At 43.9% G+C, this 20092-nt stretch overlaps 1 protein-coding gene across 1 annotated transcript in view; it reads left to right on the top strand.

The window, feature by feature from the left end:
• The window catches only part of TECTA (tectorin alpha), a 74134-nt gene extending 65470 nt beyond the window's left edge, over positions 1-8664 (top strand). The window contains exons 20-25 of the mRNA XM_084783806.1: positions 516-679; positions 1125-1373; positions 5713-5875; positions 6838-6925; positions 7189-7305; positions 7912-8664. Of these exons, the coding sequence (XP_084639932.1) occupies positions 516-679; positions 1125-1373; positions 5713-5875; positions 6838-6925; positions 7189-7305; positions 7912-8012 (882 nt within the window). The 3' untranslated portion in view covers positions 8013-8664. The remainder of the gene's footprint in view (positions 1-515; positions 680-1124; positions 1374-5712; positions 5876-6837; positions 6926-7188; positions 7306-7911) is intronic.
• Positions 8665-20092: the final 11428 nt, after the last annotated feature.

Below are 20092 nucleotides of genomic sequence, written 5' to 3'. Positions count from 1 at the left end.
TCTCCTGCCTCCTCCTGTTCCTTCCTGTGATGTAAAATAGATATTACTCCTCTGTTTGTTATCGTCAGAGGGAGAATGCCTAAGGAGGCAAAGCTCACTTGTTCAGTTGGTACTTGTAAGTGCACCTGGAAAAAAAGGTTTGTTAGAAGAGAGATTTCAAGTAAAAGGACTGAAAAGAATTTCTGAATTAATCTATGCTCACCTGGCCCTGCTAGTATCTCATGCTTTCTCCAGCCTGCGTTCCAACAGATACCTGATTGTAGTTGGAATTCGGTGGTCCGTGGAGTTTGCCTTCCACGGGCATTCAAGGTTATCGGACTGAAAGGCACTGTTCATATCTATGGTAACACTTCTTTCCCCCCAGCTGGTCTGAGGCTGGTTCTGCACTGATGCAGTCTAGCCTCTGGGTCTGGCTTGGAGCGAAGCCACTTCTCTGTAATTCTGAGAAATGGCTTTTTAAATGCTAACCGTGTGCTTCCGTATTTAATGGTTTCTGACCTCCCCTTGATCTGCAGTCCAATGGCACTCATATCATGTATAAAAACACAATCTGGATCGAAAGTGCCAACAACACGGGCAACATCATCACGAGGGACCGCACGATCAATGTAGAATTTTCATGTGCTTATGAGCTGGATATCAAGATCTCCTTGGACTCTGTGGTGAAGCCTATGCTAAGGTAAAGAGGTGCACGGGCTGCTCCCATGCTTTCTCTCTCTTCTTGACAGCTAAGGTTAGCAGCATCAGAATAGTGAGCGTTTGTCTTTAGAGCAGCAGGGAAAATATAATTCCCGTTTCTGGAAACAAGATGCTCTAGACTAATGACGGGAAACACTTCGTTTCTGAATCATGTGATACAGTAACTACCTGCAACCAAAGAGCATTTGAAATTTGGCTCAGGGGACTGATAAATTGAAATTTTTTTATTCTATTTAATTTCATTTAAATGTAAATTGCCCCGTGTAGGGACCAAATTATACAAGGCAGCCTTAGACTTTAGGACTGCATGCTCTGCTTTCCCTCCACACTTTAGCTTAGAAAATGGCCGTTAGTTGGATAAATAATGTTGGGGCTTTTACTTTTATTTATTTTGGGTTCCCTGCCTCACATTCTTTCTTTGTTAGTGTCATCAACCTGACAGTGCCAACTCAAGAGGGCAGCTTCACCACCAAGATGGCGCTTTACAAAAATGCCTCCTACAAGCACCCTTACCGCCAGGGGGAAGTCGTGCTGACGACTCGGGATGTGCTCTACGTGGGCGTCTTCGTGGTTGGAGCTGACTCCACACACTTGATCCTCACACTCAACAAATGCTATGCCACCCCCTCCCGAGACAGCAATGACAAGCTTCGGTACTTCATCATTGAAGGAGGGTGAGTGGCCGTGGCAGCCTCACCACTGACCACGGACTCAGAGCCTTTAGTGTAACATTTTCTGCGTCTTCTTTTAAGAGTGGGAATGTGCATTGACTTTTATTGACACCCACATAACCAACATTTTTCATCAGCAGATTCATCTCATTCTTGTACCTTGGGAGGTAAACTGTACAAGATCCAGCAACTTGCCCAAAGTTACCCAAGTTAGTGGTAGATGTCCTGTCATAGAGAGTTCACCATGTGATGCTTTAAGGAAGGAATTATGTCCTGCCTGCTTCAACCTTCAATTTGAGAGAAATCTGGTGTTCTGAAAATGAAAGATACAGTGGCAATAGCTGAAGGTCATGGACTGTGACAGATGTGGGCATAAGAAAGAAGAGCCTAGGGATAGTGCTCAGTGGTAGAGTTCTCTCCCAGCATGCACCAAGGCTCTGGGATCAGCTCCCAGTACCATCAAACAACAACAGCAATAATATTGAAAGTAGGAAAAGAAATTAGCATAGTGTGGTTCCCCCTTATCTGAGGGGGGGCACATACCAAGATCCCCCAGTGACCACCTGCAGCCGTAGATAGTCCTGAACTATCTACGTTTTCTCCTGCATATGTATAATATTTACATAATAATGCTTAAAGCTTAAACTAGGCACATGAAGAGATTAGCAATCATAACTAATAATTAAATGGAGCTATTGAAACAATATAGTATAATAAAAGTCATGGGAGCATGGTCTCTCTCTCAAAGCATCCTTCTGTAGTGCATTCACCCTTCATCTTATAGTGAGGATCTGAGGGACACTGTGCTGATGTGATGGGAGGAGCAAGGTGCATGACGGCTCAGCATGCAGATTACTAGCACACTCACTGCGATCTCACAGCAGTCAACATGATATCGAGGCAGCTACTGCATGACTAGTGGTAGCAGGTACAGTGTGGTAAGTGGCATGTATGGTGTGGACACATTAGACACAGGAATGTTTCCCTCCTGGCTGCCTGGAGCAGGGCTTCATGAGAGTTCATCACAGTACCCAGAACGGCATACAATTTCAAACCTAATGAATTATTTCTGAGCTTTTCCATTGAATTGAAATGTGAATAACCAAAACTGTAGAAAGTGGAACTGTGCATCATAGGAGGTTTCTTTTGCTCATCAATCTTCTTTATACTCATTATTATATGCCTCCCCCCTCATATATTTCCTGAAACATGGTTATACAACAAAATGTATTTAATTAATGAGTGAGAAGACTAGACCAAACAAGAGTGAAGAAAAACACTGCGTGGGCCAGACAATTTACACATATGCTAATAAATGTCCCAGTCATTCATTTCAATACCACGGCACACATATGCAAAGAAATGTACTTTCTTTCAGTGTAAAACACAGTGAAGTTTTAGTACACCAGCTGAAGGCTGTGCATTCCCATCATGTGACTTTCCAATGGTCACCCAGTATAAGAATTCTTAATTTAGGTGACTACATAAATCATATTTCTTTCTATCATAACTGGTAGAAGCCAGTGTAAGTAATTACTTATACTTTTGTATACGTACTTAACATATACAAAGATTTTTTTTAAAAAGAAAGGAATTTAATAGTTATAGAGTCAATCCCAGATGTGGGTGGATTTCCGGGACGATTGATCTCAAGATGTCAAGGCTCTCCTATTCTCTCTTGCCTTGGCCCATCTATCTCTCTCGGTCCTTGAGCTGGTTAATTAGATGCTGGCAATCCTGGCCTCACTTTCTGGCACTACTGCCATCATTAAGGGCAGAGCACATCCAATTCTGGTTCAGACTCCCGGGCAGCACATGCGAGTCACCCATCTTGGATCACCCTTGTTGGGAGAATGCACCAGTGAACTTGCCTGGCCTAGGTCACTGTCTACCTCTGAGGTGGGTCACTGCTGCTCCGGAAGCTGACTGTTAGGAAAAGAGATAGGTGCGCTAAGAGACGAGGGCTATGACTCTGGGAAAGTCCTAAATAGCCCCTACTTTGTTGATGACATCACCTTAGGGAAGATAGGCAGAGATCACTCAAGGCCACCAACCAAAAAGAGGCAGAGGAGTCATGTTAGGTGTCAGGACACACAGTGACCTAAATGTCCTGGTGATACCTGTCCAGGCATGCCATGGGATTTCTCAGCGATAACCTCACTAAATCTTTCATCTTCTGAATAGACATTTTCCCTCCAAGACACAGAGGGAGGGGCTTGGAAACTGCTCAGTGTCCCTCAGTCCTTGAAGATAGCATTAGTGGTGCCATTTTCCCTTTTCCCTCCCTTTACAATAGTCCTTTTATCAAAATAAAAGAGCTACCATATGAACCATTCTACAGTAGAAACCCAAGTGACAAAGTTTAGGTCTCCTTTGAAGGACGAGGTGGTATTTAGCATTTAGCATTTTAAAAATAGTGTTTAATGGACATGACCCAGAGAGGGAGAGCAAGCCAGCAAGCATGTTCATAAATCTCAGCTTACCCCTGGGTCTGTCTAAATAAAGGCCTTCAAATTAAACCGTTGTTATGTGGGAAATTATCTCATCCCCCAGAGAGAACTGTACTCCATCAGTCCTTCTAACCTTTCTTGGAGGAGCGTGCATATTGTTGTCCCCGCTCCCCCCCGCCACCCAAGAATTCTGGGAAAACATGCTCAGCTTAATGAGTATGCATCAAAACAGAGCCCCCCCCCCACATACAGGGAGGGCCAATTTTTCCTCCCCAGCTATGTGGAGGGCAGAGACAAAATCAGCTTCTACCAGAAGCTAAGGCATCTGGGGACCCAGGCAACTTCTCCCTTCTGTTCAAATGCCTAGAGAGGCAAAAGGACAAGTGTCAGTCAGTACATTTGGCTTGTTTGCTCACTTTAAGAGAGGTGTCCAGACAGCTGTCCCTGATCCCCCTTTGTTCTGCTGCGTGGTTTTCTGATACCTAAACTTCATGCCATCCGCAGGGGAGCTAGGTGGGGGCTGGCTAAAGAAGGAAGGTCCCTGTGAGGTTTGGGAGACTGAAAATCCTTGAACCAATTTAGACCCTCCAAATGAATAATAATGACGAGGAAAACTGACGTGCTTAGTTTTTCTTTCAAAGCATTTAAGAGACTATTGCTTTGAAAAGCAAGTTGCATTTTGTCTAATTACAAAAACTAATAGGTGTGGGAACGCTGAAGGATAACTTCAATTTTTAATTTTCCTTATTGCTGAGCTATTTAATCCTGTGGGCTTGTGGGGGAAGAAACAAAGAGAAAAAGAGGCACCTTTTAAAATCTTTATCACTTAGTCTTTTGGCTTCTGTGGGCTCACAGTTCCTTCCTTCCTTCCTTCCTTCTTTCCTTCTTTCCTTCCTCCCTTCCTTCCTTCTTTCCTTCCTTCCCTTCCCTTCCTCCCTCCCTTCCTCCTTTCTTCCCCCTTCTTCGCTTCCTTCATTTATTCACTCATTCATCTATCCAAAAATGATTTTCAAATATGCCATGATGTCTGTTGGAGTCACAGTGGTGACTGCGACTTGATCCCTACACTCAACTCACAGTCATCAGGGTGCTGCTGTCAAATCCAGGAAAGGCTCCCTATTCTGCCTGGCTCAGGCATGGGCACAGGAGATATTTATATGAAAGTGGTTGCTATAGATTGGGACCCAAGGAAGAGGAGCAGAAAGGTCTTCCAGCGGGGAAAGTGTGGTGTGAAGACACAAACAAAAGAGACTACATCAAAGAGCCTTTAAGTGCTTGTAGAAGCAAAGCCACTGCGCCTGGGGGATGTGCTGGTGGTGGAAACTGAGTATTGACTAGACTACAAGAAGGCAGGGAGGTGGGAAAGAGGCAGAACCCCCCCCCCACGAAAATAATTCCTGGGATTCATTCTTCCTGCTCCTCCTCCTCCTTTAGCTCCTACCTGCTTTAGCGTGGGAAGAGTCCCAAGGGGTTTGAATCGGGGCCCCTGCCAACATCGATAATTAACTGAAGAAAACTGAGGGAGTAGGACTGTGTCTGTTAAATTGTCCTCTGTAGAATGCCGGCACTGGCACTGCGAGGGGGCGGACTGAGATCCTGAAGCGTGGGGAAATTGAGAGAGGTCCCCGCAGACATTTCATTGGTAGCAGCAGTTAGGATAACAATTCAAGGTGGCAGTCGATGTTTCCAAACAAACAGTGGAGAAGAGGGAGTGATAATAAACAGCACACGGAAGCAATCCGGAGGTCGTTATCAAATGCGAAGCCATTTGTTTAGTGTTTATGGCCATTTTATATGAAATGTGAAACATTGAAATGAAAATGAGGACTAACCTCTAAAGGGGGGGGGGGAGGGAAAAGCTAGGACTCCATTCATTTTATTTTCCTCAATAGATGTCAGAACATCAAAGATAACACCATTGGCATTGAGGAGAACGGAGTGTCCCTCACCTGTCGTTTTCACGTCACTGTCTTCAAATTCATTGGGGATTATGATGAAGTTCATCTTCACTGTGCGGTGTCCCTCTGTGACTCGGAGAAATACTCCTGCAAGATTGTAAGTGCAGGACACCCAAGTGCCCAGCCTTTCTCTTGCTGCTCCATGGTGACTGTAGACACCGGATGGCTGCACTGGGGTCAGTGGGTGGCCAATATGGAGGAGAGAAGGTAGTGGAATGGTACCCCTGGACCACCCTCTCAGCTTCTGAAATACCACAAGACCATTGACTTCACACTGGACGTGACCCCTAGGGCCACTGACGTCTTGGGTAGAGTAATTGTATAGGAGAGCTGAACAATGAAGGATGCTAATGGCGTTATGAACCCCTAAACAGCAGTAATATTTATTGTAGCACCTTGAAAATGTCTCCAAGAGTGTCTCTACAAGTACGGCTTGGGTAAGGGCCACTGCGGTAATCTCAAGGAGTGTATTGAGGCACGCATATGGGCTGAGCTTGGCTCCATTGGTCTTCAAACTCAGAATACTGCATATCCAAGTACTCACACCTCATCGGAGCTGCACTAGGCTCTGACAGTTTGGACCTGGGTGGGGCTGCAGATGAGGAGCGAAACCTATCATCTCCTCTATGCCAGACTGGCATCCTTCTCACAGACGGCCATGACCTCAAGATTGTATTGCTCTAGACCCTCATTCCTGGTCTTTCACATTCCATCTTTATGCCTACCTCATGTTTACAGAAGCGAGATGTGAATTATGGTCAGAGCTACTTACAGATGGTGCCGCATACATTAGTAGCAGACGAGATCCAACAATTTTCATTCCTGAGCAGAGAGCCTCTTTGAATCTCATTCTAGTGTGGAGAGTATATTTAATTCTGCTTGACATAAAGCCTAGAGTCCCAGTGGGCTCGATGATCAAGAATGCATTGGTTCTAATTAATCTGAGCAGCGATAGTGCTGGAGGCCGAAGCCGCTGTCTCTCTCGGAGGTGGAAACATGGCGAAGAATAAGTTATCAGCCTAATTGTGTGAAATCTCCCTCTGGTGTTCTGTCTTTCAGAATTGCCCACAGAATTCCAGGATCGCCACAGATTATTCAAAAGAGCCCAAAGAACAGATCATTTCAGTGGGACCCATTAGGAGGAAAAGTATGTATGTTTCTTAAAGCACACTATAGATTACTAAGACAATGGGAGTTCAGGGCTCAGGTGTGCCTCCCTTGTTATGTGTGTCTGGCAGATGAGGGGGTGACGTGAGTGACAGCAGTATGAGTGGACTGCCTCCAGGAAAGCCTTTTCATTGGCTTCTAACAACTCTTTCTCCTTTCTTCTCTTTGAAGCCCCTCCTGCCTTGATTATGAGTTGCAGGGTTGACAGGTCTATCCTTAAGTCGTCCATGTGCTCATTTCTAGGACTGGACTGGTGTGAGGACAACGGGGGATGTGAGCAGATCTGCACTAGCCGGGTGGACGGGCCTCTGTGCAGCTGTGTGACCGGATCCCTGCAGGCAGATGGCAGGAGCTGCAGAGGTGGGCTTCTTCTGAAAGGGGGCAAGCAGCTAAGTAACTAAGAAGCTCCTTACCCACAAGGAGAAACTTGCTGAAGCCCGTTTAGCATCTTACCTATGAGAATCCCAGAGGAAGACTGAGAAATCCCAATATCATTACAAAAAAAAGCCCATTAAAAAAAACAAAACAAAAAAAACAAAATGAAACCAAACCAAGCAAAAACCCTCTTGGATCCCTTGTCTTCCATCTAAAAGATATAGGCCTCAGTGAAAACAAAGTTGTTTCAGTCATTTCAGGGCTGTGCTGGCCATAAATCCAACCCCCAAGTCCTCTGATGCTGAAATTGGTAGCCTTGTATGAGCACGGTAGGACACAGCTGTAACCCCAGCCCTGGGAGGCCGAGCAGGAGGCTTGTGAGTTCCAGGCCAGACTGGGCTGTATAGTGAGATCCCATCTCATAGAAACAGAGCCAGACAGAAAGCCAATAACCTTGGCATCGGATTTCCCTGATCAAAGCCATTTGGAGTTTCCCTTTCCCCAACAAGTTCCCTTTTGCTTGAATGCTGCCAGGCAGCTCTGAACCACACTGAACTGACTTGTTCTTGCTGTGTTCCTTTCTCTCCACAGCCTCTAATTCTTCAGCTGAACTTCACGTTTGGACACTTCTTGTCATCATGACACAGCTTTCACTGTGGCATTTTGTCTATAAGTCAGGCCCAACCTCATAACGGACTCAAGGTGCTCTCTTCAGTCCCTGTAGGTATAAAAGTGTGTGTGTCCCCCAAGTCAAGACAACCTCTCAGACTCACGCCACCTTCCTCTAGCAGTCAGAGCTGGGGGATACCAAAGTTCCTGGCTCCTCTTCCACAGTATGCAATAGCAGCTTTTTAAAGCCAATGGGGGAGGGGGGGGGGAAAAGAGCATGTATTTACTCTAAATGCCAAACAGCTGGCCACGGAGCCCTTGGTTCAGGCTAAAAGCCAGCCAGGGGAAATCCTATGGAAGTCTTCTGGGAAATCTGGCCAGAAAAGTCAGTCTGTCCCCTGATGATCCCAGATGCCCCGTGGTTATGAGATAGGGCTATTGCTGTAACTTTGAGTTAAAGCTACCACTTCCTCTAAGGAACCTCTCTGCTGTTAAGAGGTGTGAGCTCAGAGGGCACAAACACTGCCCTCGCTCGCTTGCTCACGCTTAGCTCCTTCCCCACCTGCTGTGGCCTTCACCTTGCCATGCCAGCTTCAGCCACTGGATCTAACGTTTATAGACCTAGAGAACCTCGCCCTCCCCATCAGGACCCTCAAACCCAGTCCTCCACTTTTTACAGATCAACCAAATGATTTTTATTATTGTGTTTTATCCTTAAATAAACTTTGTGTTCAAGTATTTCTCATCATTTGGTAGCTGGGCGCGCTCGTATTGATGTTCAGTTCTGTACATAGGCTAGTAGGATGCCAGGATTAAAAAAAACAAAAAAACAAAAAACAAAAAAAACGAAAAGGAAACAGTAGTAGCCACTGGGATAGGTGGGCATTGTCAGCCAGAACATTATATGTGACGTCCTTGCTCGTATGTGCTCACAGAGCATCTCTAGAACACAAAGATACTCTGCGGAAGAGAAACTGGCAACATCCTCCTTTGTAGGTGGCACATAAGCACATACTATAATTAACTACAAGATATAAGGCCTGCTAAATCTTTCCCTGGGGTTTCTTCCTTTCTAAGGTTAGAAACACAGTAAAACATCCTGTAAGTTTGTTTTGAAGTTATCGTGGAGTCAAATTGGTGGTGGTTTAAAAAAGTTTTTTTCCTGGGAACTCTGAAAAACTGAGCAAGAATGCATAGCTTCTTTTTACATGGTCCCTGAGCAACGTGTGTCATTGTTCCTGACAACGGCACACCTGAGTCTCTCTGCCAATGAGCTGAGAAAGTGAGGTGCAGGCAGAGGCTGCCCTGAACTACTCCTGTTGGGAGAACCAGAAAGTTCTGGCAGGTTTGAGCATTCGAGTGTGCCTAGGAGCTGGAAGAAGGATGGCAACAGATAGAGACAAGCAAGTGTGTCTATTATTGGACACCTGGGGGTCCAATAATGAATATAATGACCATGGATGAGGGATCCAAGCCAATTTTCAATATCCATCCTTGCTTGGGTGGAAACTGATGGAGGCTGTGTGCTCTTAGTTTACAGGAAAACTTCAACTCCTGGCTCCTCGAGACCTGAAGACTCAGACCAGCTGTTGTTGTACCACTTCCAAGCACCCCAGAAAATGCTAGGGCTTTCCAGATCAGACAGATCGGATGAGCCAAACACAATAAAGTCTCATTGAGTTTCATAGACAGTTTGAACAAAAACATCAAGAAAGAAATTAAATACAACTTAGTAATTTATCTTTGTTGATTCTCATAACAATGCCATTAGAAGTTACTAAATTTAAAACTGGACTGGGCTTTGTTTTGTTTTTGTCTGAGCCTTTAAAGAAGATATTTGGGCTGAGGACCAGAATTCAGAACCCACGTAAAAGCTGGAAAGGTGTGGTGGACACTTTAATCTTAACTTTGGGAGGCAGAGACAGGATCCCTGGGGCAAAATGACTAGCAAATTTATCTGATCCATGAGCTCTGGATTCAGTTGGAGAGGTCAGCTCAGGAATAAATTGGAGAATGATGAAAAGACATCTGATATCAACTTTGGACCTCTAATGCATGAATACGAATGTGTACACATATATACACACGTAGTCATATACATGTGAGAATACACACATACATGCGTATCATAATACCCACATAAAGTAAGATAAAATGATATTTTTTGGCCACAGTTTTAACTCTGTCATTTGGCTTTCTCACTTGTCTGAAATTCTTCACTTGTATGTCATAAGCTACATTATAGTACCAGACCCTGAGGTCTCAGAGACTTAAACAACAAATGCTTGCTTCTTGTTCATGGCTGTGGACTCTGCTGTTCTTTGGCCTCCTGAAATGAAGGCTGACAGAGGTGTCACTGTTTTTTGATGCTGCCAGTATAATGTGTGACTTCAAAGGAAAAAGGCACGCAGAACCATGGCCCTCCCATTGCCCGACCCCTGTCTAGAAGTCAGCCACAGTGGCTTCCATGCTGTCTTCGGGGGCCGGGAGGGGGCAAGCACTTTTCTCTGCATTGAGAAATACTCCCACAGAAATGACAGCCCATAGACAGACCCTTTAGCCCATCTCCCCAAAGGCAGAGAAACTGGGGGCCAGCCCTGATCTCTCAACTCTGCCCCAAACATAAACCATTTAAGGCCCCAATGTGTCATCTTTATTTTCTTCCTTTTAAAATGAGAACTTACACTTTAGGTTTCGGTCTCATATTTATTTATTTGTCCATGTGTGCTCACCTGTACGTGTGGGCATTAGAGGACAAACTTGTGCCGAGCGATTCTCCTCTTGAACCTTCGGAGTCCCAGCAACCAAACTCAGGTAACCAGGCTCCGTGGCACGTACCGTTACCAGATGAGCCACTATGCTGGCCTTCAAACAGTCTCATGTCAGAAGACAGTACCAGATGAACACAAGCCGCATGACAGTTTACGTTAAGATAATTCGGGAGCCAGGCATGGTGGTACAGCCCTATTATCCTAATCCTCAGGAAGTGGAGGCAGGAAGGTCAGGAGTTCAAAACTGTGTCCCTACACTAAGGCTCAAGGCCATTTCAGGCTGCCTGAGACCCTATCTCAAACAAATAAACAAAAGAGATAAGGTCTAGAACTTTATCTTTTCTTTGTACTCGAGGAGGGATGTTGGGGGGAGGGGAAGAATACGGTCAGCAAAGGGCAGCAAAGAGAGAAAAGCCGTATGAGAAGTTCATCAACAGTATTTGATGCCAAGAAAAACACTGGAGAGCAGGGAGCTGGCGTTTGTGACAGTTGGGGAGTCTATAATTGGTTTCTTAGCCAGTGCTAGGTATGTGCTTTACTCAAAATCCTCATGACAGAGCCTGAGAGCACTAATTATTTAACAGAGTCTAATATTCCAACTATTTTTAGAACCGTTTGACATTTATCGAGAGCTTGAAATCTAATAAAATTCCTTGCAACCTAAGGAATTAAGTAATTATCAAAAGATAAGAGCCACCAGGGCTGGGATACAAAGCATGGCTTCCTACTAATTCTGAATTAATTAAGAAACTACCCCTGTTAGAACCCCCTCCGACTCCTTTCCAAACCTTAGGGTGTCTCTACACTGTGTATCTCATTACAATTCTGTCCTGCTTAGAATACTGGGAGATTTTTCAGGGCATGGGTGTACCGAGCTCAGCAGCCAGCCCAGTGAAAAAAGATCAAACAGCACCCTCTAGTGTCTGTTTGTAATTTATCATGAAATCCAAATTATATCAAACCACAGCAAGCAAATTACAATCCCCGCCTTCCCACACCTTAGCTACAGAACATTACCAGAATATAGCTTTAGAAAACACATCAAATGCCAAGGGCATCTTCTGAAGAACACCATGAGATTTATTTTTATGTGCACAGTAAGCCTCGCTCCGAGAAAATACCAGCTTTGGGCACATCTCATGCAAATTTTGCCCTTAATATCTATCTCTCTAACACGATGACAAAAATAGCTGCTGAGAAAAATTAAGTATCCCTTTAAAATGTTGTGAAATAAACAATCCGATGGAAAAGAGATCATGAAATATTTACCGGCCTTCCCTGCCTGCCCCACCCCCCAGCAGAATGTAAACTACTTTGCTATGTATCTACCAAGGAAGAGCGGTGACTTTCTGCTCTGACTAATGGAAGGTTCTGTTGGTGATGGTTTAGTTATGCTCACTGAAATACGGCTCTCCTCTAAGAAAACATTGCCGTGGCAGAGGGACCAATCTCAGTATCTATAGATAGAAATAAAACACAAAAGACTCATCATCCCAGGAAGAACTCAGCAATCAAATTCCAAATGCTGAGGAAATAAGTGGAGAAATAATATTCACTGTACATTTTTGTTGTATGTTTCTGTTTGCACATAGCCTCTGGGTTAGCTGTTGCTTTGTTTGTTAGCATAAAATACCCATTGTGAAATATTTGGGGAGCTAAGATATTCTCCCATTAGATGAAATTGCAATACATTATGCAAATGTAGCATCCTCCATAACTAATGCTTTCCCACTGTATTTAATGCCGTTTGGCTTTGAATCACGTTGCAGGTTGGAGGCGACACTGCAGAAGCTTTAGGGTAAAGTTAAAGCATATATAGCATCAAGTACTGAGGATAAATATGGCCCACTCATATACATGTGGGTTTTCATATATATTTATTCGATAATGATCCATTCCTAATGAGAAATGTTTGAATGGGAATAATACTTTAACACCCAGGAACCCATGAGGCAGAGTTCTTAACTTCCCTGTCTTAACTCTTAAATCTCTTTATGCCATAATTCAGGGTACAAAATAAAATAAAATAAAATAAAAATCTAGCTATGTTGTCCTATTTTAATTGGGATAAAAACATTTTATTGAAGAAAGTATACTTAATTGCCTTGGGGCGTGCAAATATTTGCACTAAGTATACTAATTATTAAAGTTTTTAAAAAGGCTTTAGTCATATGGAATTTTTGCTTCTAGCTTTTGTGTTAGCCCAAGGCAGAAAAGACATGCTCCATGTGTAATTCTCTTATCAACTATATTGGGCCTTTTTCTTATTGTCATGACAGAATCCTTGACACAGTAACTTAAGGAAGGAAGAACATGCTTTGGCTCACAGTTTTAAGAGTTACAGTCCATCATGGTGGGGATGGCACGATGTAGCTGAGTCTATGACCTCTAGGTCTTGTTCTATAGCTCATTTACCTTGTGGATGACCAGAAAGTAGAGTTACGGCTGAAACCAGAACCAGACATCCCCTTCAAAGGCCCAACAACAGCAGCCAACTCCCATTAGCTAGGCCACAGTCTCCAAGGTTCCACAGCCTCTTCAGTGTCACCAACTAGGGACCAAGTGGTTAAACAATGAACCAGGGACGGGAGGTAGGGCATTTAACATTCAAACCGTAACTTCCATAAACACTTATAATTCATTATTCATGTTGGTCCTCAGTGTGTTTTATGTCTTACTATGTGGACCTGTTGTCTCACAAGTGTGTGTGTGTGTGTGTGTGTGTGTGTGTGTGTGTGGTGCTTGCAACATACTGTTAAGGAATATTCACATCCATGCAGAGCAAAGAGTCTGCCGCATGAAGAGTCATGATCAGAAGGCAATTTGGCACACTGATTTAACAAGGGGAAAATGATTCAGCGTCTAATGTGAATGCGCCTGGGTGTCATAGAAGAATATTCACAGCACAAAATGAGAAAAAGGAGCTGTGAATAACACAGGCACAAGTTGGCCAGTTAGAACAAAGTTCCAGATTCTAAACTCTGACTTTGAACTTCCAAGACAGGAGAGTGGCAATGCCCCAAGTCTTAATTCAGGATAAGCAGAATCTCGGCCCATGTCGAGGTGGTAGATTTTAAGGACCACCTCCCACAGGTGATCACACTTTGACTGTAGTTTTAACCTGGTCTTTTTTGTAAAAGACCACTTTTATTCTTTAACTTTTATTTAGAAAACTAAATTAATAGAGGGCAAAATGTCTTACCACCTGTACCTTCAGCACCCCTTGGACCACAGCGAACAAGTTACCCATTGATGACCACTAATTTAAATATACTCTGAGCAGGCAAATTGTCCCCAAAGCAATGGCTGCCTAAATCATAGCAGGATGTATCTCCACCATACAACCCTAAATATTTTTTATTATAATAGGCTGCTTTAGATCATCGTGGCCATAAGAACTTTACTGTAATTTCAGGATTACAATGTAAAAACACAGATTCAACAAAATTTAGCATTCTCCCTAGACTCCCAAAAAGGCACCAAGACTCATCAAAACCAAGGGAACCAATAATTCCACAGTTGAATTGGGATGGAGGTTTTCTGTCAAGTTCAACCATCAGAGGGGTTTTCGTATTTTGTAGGGAGCATAAAATGATAGGACTTAAAGTGTGGTGGTTTGAAAGTTTTACAATAAAATGTGTATGTTAATCACGGCCACACACACACACAAAAGGGACCATTCTGACTTGCTTGGATTTGCAGAAACAACAAAAATGACAAGAAGGGCTGCTGGAGAGATGACACAGTGGGTGAGAGTGTTTGCTGGTCAAGCATGAGGGACCTGAGTTCAGATCCTCAGCGCACAGACAAAAAGCCAGGCATGGCTGCCTGAGGCTGTCACTCCAGTGCTGTGAAAGTGAGGGTCAGGAAAATTGCTGAGGTTTACTGAACACTAGCCTATCTCCAGGTTCAGTAGGATAACTTGTTTTAAAGGAATAAGGCAGAGAATGATTGAGACACACACACACACACACACACACACACACACACACACACACACACAGAGAGAGAGAGAGAGAGAGAGAGAGAGAGAGAGAGAGAGAGAGAGAGAGAGAACAAAATTCTTCATCTTTAAGTTGCTTGTTAAAAATACACCCTTTCTTAAAACATGAACTTGCGCCCCTGACCATTGGCAATCTGTCTCTACCATTTTAATTGTAGAAACACCTGGAAGAAAACGAAAGGAAGGGAGGGAGGGAGGGAAGAAGAGAGGGAGTCTTTCCACTGGTTCCTACATTATTTATGCCAGCTCTTTTCTGAGTTGCTCCTCTCACCAGAAGAAAGCAAATCCATGTGGGCTGGGAAAAGGAGAGCCTCAGAGCCCTTTCACTCTGTGAAGGTAGGATGAGAAAATCTGCTCAACCTCAGAACAAAACACAGCTGGGAATAGCAGAGACATTGCAAAGAGGCCAAGCTGAGGTGAGTCCCACACTCCCCGCTTCTCATGGGACCCTTAGCTACTCTGATTGGCCATACGCTGTCAAAAGTATCATCTCTTTCCAGAGAGGGCAAGAGAAGGTGTGCTATTTCTTCTAAAACACCTAAGCAGGTTGTACTAAAAGGTTGTCTTAGTTAGGTTTACTATTGCTGTAATGAAACACCATAACCAAAAAGCAAGTTGGGGAGGAAAGAGTCTACTTGGCCTTTACTTCCATATTGTTGTTCATCATCGAAGGAAGTCAGGACAGGTACTCAAACAAGGCAGGAACCTGGAGGCAGGAGCTGATGCAGAGGCCATGGAGGGGTGCGTCTTCCTGGCTTGTTCTTCCTGGCTTTCTTAGCCAGCTTTCTTATGGAACTCAGGACCATCAGCCTAGGGATGGGACCACCCACAATGGCCTGGGCCCTCCTCCAATCAATCACTAATTAAGAAGATGCCTTACAGCCAGGTATTAAGGAAACATTTTCTCAGTTGAAGTTCCCTCCTTTAAGATGGTGCTAGTTTGTTTGCCAAGTTGACATAATATCATCCAGCACAAAGATAAATAAAATTACTTTTATGCTGAATTATGTCGGAATATTGTGAAAACAACACCTATCAGACTTGAATAAAAGCCTACTGCAATTGAGAACTGAGAAAGGAAATATACACAGCCAAGAGTTCCCTGAGGAAGAGCACTGAATTTAATAAAATATTCCTTGTGGATATGCTAAACTGATGGATGGAGGCTGGGGGAGTATCTTGATACTATATCTTTTGATAAACACAAGATTTAATAACAAAAAAATTAATGGATTACCCTGAACAGCCAATAAGTAAATATTAAAGCCAATCTATAGGAATTGGATTGGTTGTTCCTTGAGGACAAGCCATAATTTTTCCCCTAAGATGTTGTAAAACTATTTCTTTTCTTTGCCTAAAATGCCTAAAGGACATTTCCTTTAGAGGTCTCTCCCTCCCTCCCCCCCCTCTCTCTTTCTCTCTCTCTCTGTCTCTCTGTGTCTCTGTGTCTCTCTGTCTCTGTCTCTGTCTCTGTCTCTGTCTCTGTCTCTCTCTCTCTCTCTCTCTCTCTCTCTCTGTGTGTGTGTGTGTGTGTGTGTGAGAGAGAGAGAGAGAGAGAGAGAGAGAGAGAGAGAGAGAGAGACGTTTGAGGCTTCAAGGTGATTTGGAAGGAAAAACATTCATTCTTAGGATTTTTAGGATTTATTTGGCTTTAAGTTTTTCCTTTCCAAACAATATAAATATGTAAGATAAGTTCTACCCCCTTCCCAAAAGTTCACAGTGCCAGGAACTGACTATGGAATCCAACTGGTCTCCAATCACTGGTCTTTCAGCTTCTCAGAGAACTCCTGTGGCCCGAGGGACAGAAAAGAGGCCCTGAAATGAGATCCAAGGCTTGAGTTAAAGCACATGAGGTAGAACCTTGGGACACATGGCGCTGATAATTAACCCCTGTTAGGCAGAGCAAGAGAAGTGAGGGAAAAGGGGAGGAAAGAAACACCCATCGCATGAGCTCACCCCTTGCTGTGTGTTGTTTAGGCAGAATCAGAGAGCAGAAGCCAACTTCTCTTTCAAAGGAACTTAGAAGATCACACATGCCAGTCTAGTCCTCCCGCTCCCTGCTCCCCCAAAAAAGAAGCTATGCTTTAGTGCCGTGGGACTGAGTCATACTTGGGGTTTGAAGGAAAGACAAAGAGATAACAAAAATGTTTCTGACCCGTACAGATGGATGTGTGCTGACATTGTCTACTGGGACAAGGGAAATCTGAAGACGTTTGAGAAAGAAAATCAAGAGCTGGATGTGTGCATGTTGAGTGTGAGATGTCTGTAAAAGATCCAAGAAGAGGTGCCAAGTAGGCAGCAAGATGTATGACAGGAACTCGTCAGACCAGCCATATGTAGTGGCCATGTGTATTTAGATGGTATTTTAAACACTAGACAGAATGAGAGATACATAGAATAGAGACCCTGGGTATGTGGGACAAAAGGGCTTGGCATACAATCTTGGTGACCTGAGTTGGCTCCCAGGAGCTCACATAAAAATGGAAGAACTGACATCATAGGTTTTCTTCTGACCTCCAGACGTGCAATCTGATGTGCATGCACACATGATGTGTGTCCATATACATCGTACACGGGTGCACTTGCATATGTATATACACACACACATGCCCAGAGAGAGAGAGAGAGAGAGACAGAGACAGAGACAGAGACAGAGACACACAGAGAGAGAGAGAGAGAGACAGAGACAGAGACAGAGACACAGAGAGACAGAGTCAGAGACAAAGAGACAGAGAGAGACAGACAGACAGATTTGTAAAAATTAGGGATTAGCAACAGAGGGAGAAATTAACTTAGAAGGCTGAAGAATGACCAAAAAGAGCCCAGGATGATGTGACCAATCCCAAGGTTGGTGGGTACTTGAAGCAGGGTGAAGTGGTTAATCACATTGAGCACAGAGGGTCTCAGACAAGATATTTAACCCTTTTGAGGAGATAAGCTTCCCAAAGTATAAAGTAAAAGGACAGCGCTGAGTCATAGAGCATGGCTCTCTGTGTGCACTGATGGCACAGTAGTTTAAAGGGCCTTGTGTTATCTCTGCGGCATCAGGTATTGCTGTAGTGTAGCTGTGCAGAAGGTTAGCCAGCAGACAATTACTCCTATAATAGCAATGGCAGTGGAGAGATGGGCCCACCCCCATGGCATGGAGAGCGTGCTTCCAGGGCTTACAGAGGGCTTACTTCACTTCCCTGCAGCTGTGCTCACACCCATTTGTAACAGTTCCAGGGAACCTGGTGCCCTCTTCTGGCCTCTGCAGGCACTGTGCAGGCATGCTTCTATCAACACACAGGCACGGGCAAACATGCAGCTCAAAATAAAATAAATCATTAAAAATGGCAATCAAATTAGCCGTTCTTTTCCTCTTGATATTATAAATTGTTTTAAAATATGAGGAAAAATATCTTCTTATGCTAGGCCACTAGTTTTCAATGTCACTGAAAGGGTGCCATTAATCACTATGAGATCTGCTTTGCTTCTTCACCATTTCCTGACACTGTTTGGTTTCTGTGTGAAATGTAGGAGTGTTTTGTTGTTGTTTTCAATTAATTTTAACTGCAACCCAAGGAGGGACCAAATCAGCACAGTTATTAGCATCTTAAAAACACTGATTCACTTACTGGAAAAGCTTTTTCTCAGAAGTCTCTTGTGGGAATAGCCTCCCAGAGCTTACTGGTGTTTCTGAATGCTGAAGTGCCATTTAAGAAGGAAACTCATCCAGCGTGTAGGCGTTCCGAAAAGGCAAGAGAAATTAAAAGCTCCTAAAACAGTAACGCATTAATGAAAAGAAAATGAGCAGATTGCATTTATTAAAAATTATGTAAACACGCTCATTTCCGACCCGTTATTAATGCACTTAGATCTCTTTGCTAAACGGTACGAGCAGGTGGAAGTGTAAGATGAAAATGTTCTCACTAGTGTAACCAAACCCAACCCAACCCAACCCGGGGTTTCTTTTAAAGGGTCGGATCCAGGCAAAGCTGCTTTGACCAAAAACAATATCTGGAGATTATAACAATTGAGCCAGAGTCTGGCAAACATTAGGACCTGAGTTTGTTTTCTAGAACTCAGATGAAAAAAATAAATCAAGCAAAAGAGTTGCGGAGGTGGATGCCTGGAGCTCACCGGCCAGGCAGCACTGTCTCATCAGAGAGCTTCATGCCAGGAGCTCCCTGCCTCAAAACAAGGTGGATAGTGACTGAGCAATGACTCCTCAGATAGGCCTTTGGCCACATGTGCACACACGTGTGCATACATGCACGGACAGACACAAGCACTAAAGAAAAATCAACCCGTGAATGCTTGACGATTAAAATTCACTTTCCATGTTTACCTAAGGAATCCCAGAAAAACTGAAGAAAAAGTGGCCCTCTGTTGTAATCCAAATTAAACATGAAGAGTTTTTTATTTTCCAATTAGCAACAATAAAAAAGATTCACCTCAAGCATTTGTTGGGACAATAAAGACTACTTTATAAGCAAAAGCCACCCAGTTGTGCTTAGCTCTCCATAAAAGTCTGGGTGTGTGGCACTCACCTGTACTCTAGCATCTGGGAAGTAGGGATAGAGAGAGCTGGAGTGCAAAGCCAACCTGGGCTACATAGCAAGACCTTGTCTCAAAACCACACGAACACCAAAGCGACTGCAAAACCACAAAGACCTCTTTAATTTGCTAGAATTTACTACAGTAATATCAGGTCACTGTATAAATGACATGAAAGATGGAGAAGAGCATTCATAATGGAATGTACCGTGTACCGTGTACCATGTACCGTGTACCGTGCACCGTGTACCGTGTACCGTGTACTGTGTACTGTGAATTGATGCACATACTCTTGAGACCGTGCTTAAACTCAGAAAGCCCAACCTGACCAACTCGCCTTTTCAAGTCTTTCCCACTCTCTCCCCTTCTTTTCAAAGTAGCCCAACAATTCTTTAAAGCAGTAACAGGAATACAGAGAATTTACATTAAAAATTTCCGAGTAGATGAGGAAAGGGGATGGATATTACAAGAAGAAACTTAGACGTGGTAGGGGCACAGGATGAAGTAGTCCATCGAGTGCTAAGGAGGGACCACTAGGCTTTCCAGCAAACAATGCCAAAGTCACTCAGTTGACTATAGGATTGAAAACAAAGTCTCAGGCTAGCTTGTTGGCGGGGGGGGGGGGTGGGGGGGGGGTGGGGGGGGGTGGGGTGGTGGTGGTGGTGGTGGTGGTGGTGGTGGTGGTGGTGGTAAATAGATGGAACCAGTTGTTAAAGTGCACCAATGAGTCACTTGTTATCCAGAGGAGGCTCCTTCTGTCAGTGATGGCAGCCATATAAACCAAGGATCAGATGTCCAGGACATAGCCGGACTGTCAGGTTTCTGTATCACGAAAAAAAAATCATAATTG

Source organism: Acomys minous (assembly GCF_964271855.1).
Source record: "Acomys minous genome assembly, chromosome: 5".
NCBI lineage: Eukaryota > Metazoa > Chordata > Mammalia > Rodentia > Muridae > Acomys > Acomys minous.
The sequence above is the reverse complement of the archived record's forward strand: the minus strand, read 5'-3'. Positions and strand labels throughout refer to the sequence as shown.